This window comes from Loa loa, assembly GCF_000183805.2.
Source record: "Loa loa unplaced genomic scaffold supercont3.66, whole genome shotgun sequence".
Lineage (NCBI taxonomy): Eukaryota > Metazoa > Nematoda > Chromadorea > Rhabditida > Onchocercidae > Loa > Loa loa.
This window is the reverse complement of record NW_018108246.1, coordinates 248,641-260,454: the sequence shown is the minus strand read 5'-3', so window position 1 is coordinate 260,454 and position 11,814 is coordinate 248,641. Positions and strand designations below refer to the sequence as shown.

The 11,814-nt window shown below is 33.3% G+C and overlaps 1 protein-coding gene across 2 annotated transcripts in view; it reads right to left on the bottom strand.

Moving 5' to 3' along the window:
* Positions 1 to 1,784: 1,784 nt before the first annotated feature.
* Positions 1,785 to 11,814, bottom strand: part of LOAG_17368 — an 11,744-nt gene continuing 1,714 nt past the window's right edge. Inside the window, exons 4-29 of one of the 2 annotated variants that reach the window (XM_020450029.1) lie at positions 11,167 to 11,289; positions 10,853 to 11,023; positions 10,333 to 10,449; positions 10,000 to 10,080; positions 9,688 to 9,801; positions 9,432 to 9,563; positions 9,099 to 9,249; positions 8,712 to 8,869; positions 8,433 to 8,603; positions 8,072 to 8,173; positions 7,756 to 7,886; positions 7,451 to 7,536; positions 7,178 to 7,311; positions 7,009 to 7,111; positions 6,601 to 6,779; positions 6,405 to 6,501; positions 6,122 to 6,221; positions 5,795 to 5,920; positions 4,941 to 5,081; positions 4,630 to 4,798; positions 3,824 to 3,903; positions 3,532 to 3,647; positions 3,119 to 3,242; positions 2,679 to 2,821; positions 2,347 to 2,454; positions 1,785 to 2,072 (exon numbers count right to left, since the gene is read on the bottom strand). In XM_020450029.1, coding sequence (XP_020306363.1) covers positions 1,948 to 2,072; positions 2,347 to 2,454; positions 2,679 to 2,821; positions 3,119 to 3,242; positions 3,532 to 3,647; positions 3,824 to 3,903; positions 4,630 to 4,798; positions 4,941 to 5,081; positions 5,795 to 5,920; positions 6,122 to 6,221; positions 6,405 to 6,501; positions 6,601 to 6,779; positions 7,009 to 7,111; positions 7,178 to 7,311; positions 7,451 to 7,536; positions 7,756 to 7,886; positions 8,072 to 8,173; positions 8,433 to 8,603; positions 8,712 to 8,869; positions 9,099 to 9,249; positions 9,432 to 9,563; positions 9,688 to 9,801; positions 10,000 to 10,080; positions 10,333 to 10,449; positions 10,853 to 11,023; positions 11,167 to 11,289 — 3,282 coding nt within the window. In that variant the 3' untranslated portion in view covers positions 1,785 to 1,947. Of the gene's footprint in view, positions 2,073 to 2,346; positions 2,455 to 2,678; positions 2,822 to 3,118; positions 3,243 to 3,531; positions 3,648 to 3,823; positions 3,904 to 4,629; positions 4,799 to 4,940; positions 5,082 to 5,264; positions 5,360 to 5,794; positions 5,921 to 6,121; positions 6,222 to 6,404; positions 6,502 to 6,600; positions 6,780 to 7,008; positions 7,112 to 7,177; positions 7,312 to 7,450; positions 7,537 to 7,755; positions 7,887 to 8,071; positions 8,174 to 8,432; positions 8,604 to 8,711; positions 8,870 to 9,098; positions 9,250 to 9,431; positions 9,564 to 9,687; positions 9,802 to 9,999; positions 10,081 to 10,332; positions 10,450 to 10,852; positions 11,024 to 11,166; positions 11,290 to 11,814 lie in introns of those variants that run through there. The other variant, XM_020450030.1, reaches the window with a different exon arrangement.

Here is an 11,814-nt window from a genome sequence, read left to right as displayed (position 1 = left end):
TATACATATGAATGGGCGCAAAAGTCTTCTAAGAATAGTGTTATAATCATGATACTGCTCATCGTTATCACCGAGATTAATCTGCTCTACTGAATGTTCTCGAGTACTTCTGCCTTCGCTGACTGAAAATCACTGTTTCACAAAACAAATTGAACATTTCAGCTAACTTATTTTCAATGAATTTATTCCTAATTGACGTTCCATTGTAAATTTGTCATCTGAAACCTTATCACTATCTCCTGATATTTCATATGAATAAGTATAACAAATTTATGTGCATTTCAGCGATAACAATTAGATATTTATCTTCCAGGACAAATAACTTAGTCCCATTGTAGTGCTGACACATGAGAAGATAAAACTTGGAAATGAATGGACACGAGTATTCATTGCGCATTTTTGATACTATCTCGATCTTCATATATTCATGTATTACTGATAGTGCCAACAGTTACAGATGATAACATTGGTAAAAAAAAAACCTGCTTAGCGGTATATTTATCTGATATTGGCTGGTTGTTTATTTTGATCAGTATATCACCCGGTCTCAGCGTCCTACTGGCAACACTGCCATCCTGCACCATGCTGATAACTATGCTACCGTAACTATCCTGAACATCAACGAAATTCATCCTGCTGTTGTGAGTAAAGAAAGTTGCATCGAAATCTGTATATGCTTTTTTCCGAAAAGCTTTGTTTTGCCATTCCATAAACATATGCAAATATGCCCAACGTACACTTGTGTTTGATATAATCTACTAATTTGTAAAGTAAACAGTGTCTCTTAGATTCTTAATTTCATTCTTTTAGACCTTTTACTTGCTTCTCTCTCTGCATTATTCAAACTGTTCTTGAAGGATCATAAAATGGCAGAGCCATTTCCGACGCAGTGATTTCAATCTGCTAAAAACAAAACTAATTTCTTATCTTAGAAAGAAAAAACTCACTTCATTAACAAGCATGCCAACGGGCATATCAGCTTTTCTCCAACGTATATCAGGTTCGAAACTTCCCCGGCCAGGACTTGGCATGAATAACATCCTGACATGACTGGAACACCATTCTTTCCTTTTGTATTCAACCTTATTTTCCGTCCAGTTGTTGCACGTATCGCCTCGACAAACATTAGTGTGTTCCTTACGAGCTGCACGTTGCGTTTTCGCTATTGAAAAAATTCAAAATCATAGAAAACTGAAAGGCTAAGTTGTTTCTGGGCCCATCTTTCCACCTATCCAGATGTAACTCAGCACAGAACCTACCCCGAAAGAGAACAATGCGTAAAATTTGGGTGAATTAGTATTAGAGTCGAATTTCATCGTCGATCGCAGCAAATACATCATTGACGAACAGCTTGCCAAACATTGCCGAGCATGGTAGAAGTTGCATTATTCTTGGTGATGTTATTCGCGACAAAACCACGCCGACAATCATGTTTGGCTTCACGAAGACGATTAAATGATGATTTTTTAAGTATCTAATAGTTTTTTTTGTAAAACTAGCGAGACTGTCAGCATTTAAATCGAAGACTGGCTCAATTTCTACGACTTCCAAGTAATTTGATTTTTTATCAGTTCTAATTCAATTTTTGATTATTTTTTAATTAATTTGATATAATATAATTTGAGTTCATTCAATTCAGCATATTATATAATCGTCTGAATTAAATACATGATATTTGTCTCTTTACTCACAATAAACAATAGAGGTTGTGGAGTTCCCACCATTCCTACTTGTAAACTTCACCACTAATTTTGAACCGATATACTGACAATGAAGAAAATACCATTTATTTTTATTTTGAAGGAACTAATCAACAGCTCGAATAAAATTTAAATTTGTACATTAAAATGGAAGTAGTTGTTTTGGCTATCATTCCAGACACATTTAACAGTGTGCAAATGACAAAATACGAGTACGATAAAGTATCAATTATAAATTAAACTGCTTCTAAAAACAAGCCGATTTACAGTCGCATCCGCAACCGTATGCACAGTGGTTATTTTCCTTGAACCAAATCACCATATGTTCGCTGTGTCCACCGTGTCCACAAAGGGCACATACCGTCAGCATACCTACAAAGCTTGAGGTGATTTGAACAAGGAAATAGAAGATTTAATATTAAATACTGAGACGCAATAAGAAAATGAACTGAAAGTCGCATCCAAAGAAAAGCAAGCTCTTCCAGTGCTTTACATTTTTTTCTTTCAAGGAAGGTATGTATATTCGTAAACTAGACAAGACAAGTAGAAGTCATAAATTATACTATAAAAGACATGAATCATACTATAAAAGCTACGAATATCTTCTCCCACCTTTAATCACTGAAATCATATCATAGAAAATCACCTAGCACAGGAAGTTGACATAAGGAGCAGCGGAATTTCCAATGGATGTGACATTTATCACATTTGAAAAGCAGCAATTTACTGTGACAGTGAGGACACGAGCTCTGAACTAAAATATGAACTTTCATTTTCATTACAAAAAAGAAGATAGCATCAAGGAATATTAAACTATATCGAATTCTATAGCAATATTCTATAGCATAAAAAAATTGTGATATGAATTTTTTTAGCCATATCTCTTTTGTTTTGCAAGTGTATAGTACAGAGGTAAGTGCGTTCCTGAAAGGAAGAAAGAGAGCTGAATATCATCGTTTTCAAGAACAGAAAATTTACCTTGTAGTGGTGCTGAATAAGGTGCAGTCTCACTATACTTCATCACTTCGGCAGCTTTTGAAAACATCCTCCACCTGAACAGTAAACTAGCATACCGATGGCGCACTTTATCGTATCGACTCTTAGAAGGAGGATCTAAGAGGCTGTAAATGACATCAGTTAGTTCTCATTTCCAAATTTCTAGCAGTAAAAAACAAAAACGAAAAAAAATTAAATATGAACTGAATAATAAAGATTCCATGCTTTTATAAGGAATATTTGCAACATAATTCGAATTAAATACTACGAAATTCGAAATAAAATGCTAATATTAGTATAAAATAGCACTAATGTAGTGCATATGTTTCAAAGGTTTGCTAAAAAGAACGCTCTGAAACAATTATGATAATCGCTCTTCCCATTAAATAGTTTTACTAAACATAAAAAATACATTAACAAACCTGCACAAACTGGATTTGTTTTTGGTGATACTCCAACCAGGATCTTGTTGAGGCTGCTCTGCGAAACTAGAGATTATTAACTCGTCAGGGATACGATGGCTACAAGATATCCTACATTCTTTTTCTGCAAAAGAGAACTAAAATAAAATCAACCAATCTCTACAATCAAAACATCTTCTTTAGAAAAATGTCATTTAGAAAACCAAGTTTGGATAGTCTGAGCAAGAAAGGCTCAAATTCTTGTTTGAGATTTAAAATTTCAAACTGAAAGTTTCTCTTAAACAAGAAAATCTGAAGCGATGAACGGAACATGCATTATTTTTTACTTTAATGTTTGTTACTTTCATCATGGAATACTTAACATGATGATCACGTGTTAATAAATTAGGTTGAAACAAGACAGTTTAACAAACCTATTTTTAGGGTCTGCACTGAAGGATGACCAATTAAGGCACTCTGAAATGAAGAAAATTTCCCAGCGGTCTTTGAACCGGAAGCTGTTAATGACAACTGTTCCTTCATATCTAGTCTGAAATGAGAATATATATGCAAAAGGAACAAGAGAATTAGAACTGCTACTAAAAACTGCCGAAAACTAAATGAGAATATATATGCAAAAGGAACAAGAGAATTAGAACTGCTACTAAAAACTGCCGAAAACCTCGAAAATATACTGAATGACAGGAAAGGATTATAGCAAATTACTTTTCTTTTTCTTGTTGTAACAACCAGAAGTTCAAGCCTAATTTAGCATTCGCATTGACTGTGCGGTACACCGAACTATCCTGTAACTGCAAAATTACTTTAAAACATGAAAATTAAAGCGTTGAATTCTTAGTGGCGTGAGAATGTTCAATCAGCTTAAAAAAGCTTACTGGTAAAAAGTAACGTTCTTGATCTGAAAAGTTTTTGGAAGGTTTAGAATCCGTCGAAACTAGCATGCTATCCCGAAAAATGCGAAAACATCTCTATATCAATCAAAAATAAAAAAATAACCAATAAAAACAAAAATTAAAAACTGATCGAACAAAAGAATACCTAAGCACTCGGTCTCTAATAACTCAAAACTTCAACTTAGTAATAATATAACTGTCAATTTTACCACTTTTTCTTTGTTTTGGTCCCATAATGAATATTTTATTGTGAAAACGATTTTTCGCAGAATAAAAAATAATCCAAAAACATAGATAAAATTAAACAATAACTTTAGAAAATTGTCATGGTTTTCAGAACATAAAAAATTCCCTATGGATCAACCTATATAAGGAGCCAAGCAAGACCTTAATGTTGTTACTGTAATGTCAACTTTCAGCACGCTTTCAAGAAACCTCGTTAAAATATTGGGAAAACAATGCTACGATCTTCAGAACCATACTAAATCCTTGGGTATTTTGTGGAAGCATAATTCTTAAAAATCATAAATCTTTAAATAAGTGCATCAGTATGCTACTTCATACTTTTCAATTGACTACTACTAGCAATTCTAACAGAAAAGTATGCTTTGAACTTACAAGATTGATGCCACAAGTACTAAGTTCATGGTGGACTGCATACTTCGGAGTAGTTGATAATTCCACGTTACTGTCAACTATTTCAAAATACCGTTTGTATCCCAAACTTAAGACGCAAATTATCACTGCAGCAGTCTGATAATCATTGATACGCGCAAAGTAATCTAATCTAAAATATCAAGGACGAAAAGTTTTCAGAAATGTATTCGGAAACATATCTAAATCACGAAAAATCAAAAAAGATTTCTGAACAATAAATTTCCCAAATCTCAGTTTTGAAGAAAATTTAAAAGATATACCGAAAAATTTACAAATTATTAATTAGTGAACGTCCGAACGGATGCACTGCCATAGCCATAATGTCTTCTTTTGACATACTTTCTTCCGATGAATCGGGATCTGGCATGTTAGTTATTGTTTTATTTTGATCAAGAAGATAATGTTGACGCCAACTGAAATTATTTTATTACTCTAAAATAGTATCTGAAACAATAATTAACATGTACCTAAAACAATAACTAACATTTATATTATTTTTAGTAACAATACCTTACCAGGGATGGATTTAGCTCTGTTGTTCTACCATTCACAATGACCTAATTGCACCATATGTTTACTTTAGGTCTAAGTTGGTCGAATTCAATATGTTGGCATCGATCAAAAAAAAAATACATTGCAATATAAGACTCGACAAGTCTGATATTCACTTTATTTTTGAGTATTCTTTAAACTGAAAGGAGGAAAACACAAACTGTGATAAATTCAACCTATAAGTTGAATAAATTCCAAACTATTAAAAAGGACAAATTTTATTATCAAAGTGAAAAAAGAACTCGTTTGAATGTTAAGTAGAAGGGTAAGATAAATAAAAATGATACATAAAATGGAAAACTTAAAAATCAAAAAATGGATGAAAAGAAACAGATAGGAATTCCTAAAACAATTCGAAATAAAATAATGTCGCTAAGACTTTGAGAAATTCTACATGAAATTCCAATGGAAAAAAAACAATCTTATTCCTGGAAACATCCTCATTAGATTCAAGCTTTTTTAAGATATTAAAAAAACCGAAACAAAAAGAAAATTGTAAAATTTTATTAAGATCTGACATTCTAAATAAATAATGAAAAATTTAAAAAAATTTGAAAAATAAGGAAAATTTAACCTTAATTTCGCCATCCGTACGCAGAGCTCAACGATTTGCCATATGTTTCCCAAATCTTTGCGTCCTGCTTCCTCTACTACTTTCCGATTCCATAAACACAACTCCAGTGCATCAGTGCCAATAAGCCTAATAAAAAAAGGTTTTGATAATCTGCTACTATATTCATAAAGTTGAAACGTTAAAACAGTTAAAACGTTTCTATGTCAACATAAAGTGATCTCATCTAAGATTTTTCGAAGTCCCAGAATGAGAGCGAACTAAACTGAAGAAATTTTCAGAATTATTATTTAACTTACATAAAAAACGTTGTAAAACAAAAGAACTAACCGGTATTTACGAGCAAGATCTTTGCTAACTGACATGAGCATTGATACATCATAAATAACAACCACAGATATTGGAGCACAGCCGTCTAGATGATGGTGGTCTACAGCATGAAAAATACCGAATTAAAAAAGCAAACATAAAAAAATTAAATTTTAATCAGTATCCGAATAATCAAGATGAGGATAGATGACGAACATAGAAATCTAATATATGAATAGTTCCCTCAAAAATAATTTATTTTTGTAAAAAATATCAAAATAGAGATAAGATACATACAGATTACCGTCAGCAAGAACATTTGTTCCTGAATTTCCTCGACGACGATGTGATCGAACGTTTTGTGTACTGTTACTACATATATTGCTTAACATTGCCAATGACTGCAAGCTATAAATTTATCCGAGTGATTTCTTGAATTGTAATTCATCACATCTTATTGAAATGCCTTGTTATTTGTTTTTTAAAATACTTTGACATACATTACTTGCACGCATTCCTAATAGGGAAGATGTTCCACTGTTTGCGACATCAAATTTTTGATGAAAGAAAGCCATATTGAGGGGAAAAAGCGGAGTACCACAGATCGATTGGCATAATGATGAACTAAATTTCTCGTTACCACAAAAATTTTGCAAACGAGTATGCATATCTTCCATAGCTGCAATTTGCTTTCAAAACTGATGTAATGTATTGTTCAAGATCTAAGAAAGTTCGAAAAAGAAAAGTTCGAATTCGAAAAACTAACAGGATTCACAAATCTAAATACTTAGATTTAGATTCTACAACTGTCCGTAGACTATTTAAGTCCTTTTTCTTTCATATATTTGATACTGTTTAGACGAATTCTATAGCAGTTTAATAGAAATACATGAAGTCAGTGAACTCACATAGAAGCAGTTCATGTTTGTATTCGTCCAGTGAACGTGGTGTACTACTAACATGTCTCTCATCAGTTTCATGCCCATCATCCAGAAAACTGAGCGCACCTTTCTAAAGCGATTTTAAATAAGGCATGGAATGAGAAGCTCTGAAAAGGCAATTCCGAAATAGAAAAACCTTTGAAGAAGTGCATTTTAAGGCCTGTGTGATCCGTTCTGCAGAGAGCCAAAGTGACTCATCCTGAAAGGAACTCTTACTCGATTGCATACGCCTCATCGCAAGTTCGTTTCGTCCAAAGATAACCAGAAATCCTTCAAAATTATCTTAGTAATAGGCCACTGCTACCACTAGCAAAAGGTTGATTTTTATCAAAGTTGATTTCTAAAAATAAAACCTCCATAAGAATATGGGACTGGAAAATTTATATGCTTCGAAAAATGGAGATCAGACCTGAGCCATTAAAACGTGCTCCACACGTACGAGGAGATGGTATCCAATGATCATATGAAGTTGAAAGTAATGGTGATGATAGCGTGCTGAAAAAAGAATTGTATATATTACCAATTTCGGAAAACTTAGCACAGCCTCTAAGCAAAACGAAAATCTTGCCATATATTAATATTTCAATAGAAATGGCGCAGAATCGTACAAAGATTGACAAGGTTAATAAGTTCGACTGATAAGTTTAAAAGACCAATAAATTGAAAGATTGACGGAACAGCAAAATAAGTTCATAATTATTTGACAAAATCCACCTTTTTGGTGGAGGAGAGGAAATGGTTTCCAGCGTGACACTATGTGGACCACTTTCACTCGAAGCACTCTCACAAAATTGGACAACATTTTCTGGACGCTGTGGTATATCAAGTGATCGAGAAGCGCAAATCTTAAAAATGTAAGGTTAGATAACCAATCAAACGAAGAGGTGTAATTTTAAAGCTTTATGTATCTTTCATATTTTTTACTCCTCTTTACCCTTCGTCCACATTGAATTCAACAAGAAAGCCAGGTAGAAACATCATGAAGAAAATCCGATCTATCGCATTACGATGTCAGAGAAAGAAAGCATACCTCCATCGAAGTTACTATTTTAAACAAATTATGCAGGATAACGGGTAAAATTGGTCCCTTCTCCAAGGATACATCCATATTTATAGTTTCATCCGATAATTTCTGGAAAAGACAATTGTGCCGTTTACGAAACAGATTTTCTAAAACGTTAGTTAGGAAAATACCAAGTCGAATAGCCTAAACTAGCCTCACTTTTTTCCATTTACACTCTCACACTTGATATAGATTAGATCAATATTTAGAACATTTGGTGCCAGCTACGAATGTCTTGAAACGTATCATATCCATAAAACCGATCAAATATCCAGCAATCAACTCATCAAACTCTTCATATTTTTGTAACAAAAAAAGCTGGATTCACCTTGAGAATGGTTTCGACATCGTTAAGTGATAAATGATTTTCATCATTAATAATCTGGATAATTATAAGTGTGAACCCTTCCATTTTCTCCTCCAACGACAAAGCTGCTTTAATTCGAAATTTTATAGCTGCATTTTCGCTCCACGTTATTAAACTGTGCTTATCGTCCAACTAAACTGAGAAGAAAAAGAAACGAATAGACGATTTTTGTTAACAGCAGAAACCAAATATTAAATCACAAAAAGTTCCAAACCAATTTCAAAAAAACTTGCAAATTACTTGTTCAACAGTTAAATCTTCAGTGCACATGCGTTTCAACGGAACCAACTCAGCTACCAGAACATCTACTGGTCTGGGTGCGGTTAAACATAATTCGTTTTCGATAATTTCTATCTTGTGGATTATTAACGGCCGTTTATTCAGCTTGTTGGCGCCACCTGTAAAATAAGTTTTGTGAAATAAGTTTCGTAAATTTCACAAATTCTCCAAAATTTTCGATCAGCTACAGTTAGTATCTTCCAAAATATTTGTTTTTCAGTGCAGAAAAGTTTATGATTGTAACCGTTCAAAAACCGAAAAACACGATAATTATTTTCCGGCATATCAACGAAATTTAACCCTTCGTGTTTAAATGATTAATTAGTAGAGAGAGAGCGACAAATATACCTTCACCGAAAGTAGCACTTAACATACTGGTATTTGCTAATGAAACCGGCGCTTTTGTTCTTGGTTCCCTTATTTCTTCATCAAGAACGAACGCATTCTCAGTACTTCCGCCAATTCTTGAACAGCAATTCTTTTCTATTACCTCTTCAGACTATAACAAAACTGTGATGTAGTACACGGTTCAGCTACTCATTTCGCATGTTATTTTTTCGTAGCAAATGATTTCAGGACTTGGGGAATTAGCTTTTTTAATGCTGATATCATTGAGAAGACCATTATTTTTCATTAAAATAGAAAATAATATCGCCGAAAATCGGAAATTTCAACAATTACTAAATCTTTAAATAGTGGCAGATTGTATTTTCGCAATTTGCCATATCTTGATGCTGAATATAAGCAACTGTAAGTTTGCCTCTGCATGCGAAACTTTTGCCAGCATAAGTCAAGCAGGACATCATCTTCACACTGAAAATTGTGAAAACTTGGTAAGCACTTATTTCTACATTAATTGGCCGGAAATGGAATCAGTAATAAAGGTAGGAAAAATGACTGAGTGAATCAACTATTTTAGAAAAGTTCCAACACTAACCCCAATTACTTGAATAATCTCAAGAGTACTGGTTTTCCATAAGCTTAACGCACAACTTTCTTCTGATTGCCCATACATTGGCAGTGGTATTGATGCAAATTCATTTCCATCACTCTGGATATGCAATATACTCAAATTAATTAAAACACACTTGTGACAAGAAAAAAAAAGATCAGAAAACAATGAATAGAGAAAAATTAAGAAGCGAAATCATTCATATCTTGTATACATCTCATAATGTAAAGGTTAAAACATTTCTCTCAATTTAATTTGGTTTTCTAAATATCACTCAATAGATTTGATTTTGCTTACCGAAAATTTGATTTTCCATATTGGAGCCGGTAGCATCCCCAATGAATGTCGTGGCTTCGTCAGGTCGTTGCTATTCCACATCTCAATTACAAGACATAAGATTAGAAATCCCTTCTATCTATAATTCTAATCAAATATCTATTTCCTAGTCTTAATGCTAGAAGGAATAAATCATTCTATTTTCCGTCAATGATTCTGTACGGTTCATTGGGCCTGAATAGAAATTAGAGGAAAAAAATTAAAATAACAAAGATTAAGACGACTGGATGACTGAACAGATTTCCATTTGAACAAAGCTATAATCCAAGATTACAAAAAGTGATGAAAAATCACTTTGATATAGCCGTCCAGGCCAGCAGTTAAGAAACATGTCGCAGTTGTGGGATGCCACATAACACAAGAAATTTTCTGCATATGGGCTGAGACAGTTTGCAAGGGTAAGCTGACATTCTATAAAACACAAATTAAAATTTTATTTCGATAAACTTATTCTCTGTTCCCCTCTCTAATATTTTATTCCGTTTCGACTAAGGATGAATAAGGAAAACCATTAAAGTGATATCTTCATTCTTTAATCTAGCAAGTATGCTACAAATCAGGTTTTTTCAAGCGAGTTGGTTACTGTTTTAATGATTTTCAACAGCACGCTATTTTGACGAAGTGGTGAAATCAAATCTATTCAATAAAATTGAAAAGATCATCCCATAACTTTGACTCTAACAATGAACAAGTTTGGACAATACTACAAAAGCTAATATAAAAATCGAAAATCTATGCTGTGTTGTGACTCAACAAAGAATGTATGCAGAACGAGCTTACATTCACTGTTAACATGTCTAATCGTTTAGCATACCCGCTTGTCCCATAGTCGTAGATCAGTACCATGAGAAGTACACAACGCATTGACCGATAATGGAGCCCACTTCGCTTGCTCTGCTCCACCAATAGCTTGCATTTGCAGACAAGGACATCGCAGATCCCGCAAATCCCAACATTTTACTGCATCGTCGACTGAACATGATAGCTGAATATACATCAGGCTAATAATAAGCTTCACATAAAAGCTCTATATAAGCCAAAACAGGAGTTCCTAAACAAACAGATTTTGCTCTATAATGATCCCAAACAACAGAAAGGAAGCAGATTTTTCCCAAAAAAAATACATACCAATGCATTAGAATCATAAGAGCACCAATCAACGTCTGTCAAATTGAAAGGATGAGCACAAGTGGAATCCAGCAGACTCATGCAATCAGAGTTCACAACATAAATATCGAAGAATTGAGTAGACTGGAAAAAATGGACTAACGAAAAGGGAAATTCTTTCGAACTTTGCAGATGGGAAAAATTTTGGGGAAATTCAGCATGGTTACTAAGATTTGCAAATAGTTACCACGCAAATGATGTGACTACCGGAAGTATCGTTAAGACGCTGCCAACGTATTATATTAGCATCGTGTCGATTTGTTCTGATATTTTGTGATGTTGCTGAATATTTTTCGCTTTCTACAACTGACACAGATCCTGGTCTGTAATAAAAAAAAAGAATCGAATTTCCACTATGTACTCTATGCTACAGAGATTTATTTTTTGATTTATTTTTTTGAGATTTTGAGAATTTGATTTATTTTTGATTTTTTTGATTTTTCTTTTTATAAGATTTATTTTTGTAATATTTCCAAGTTCTATGCAATTTGAGAAACACTTGACCGAAAAACTAAAAACTTGAAAATACCGCATCAGTTACAGGATTCAAAACGAAAACAACCAGTCATGAGTATAAGAAAAAATTCATTTATGAACTGCAATTTCAGC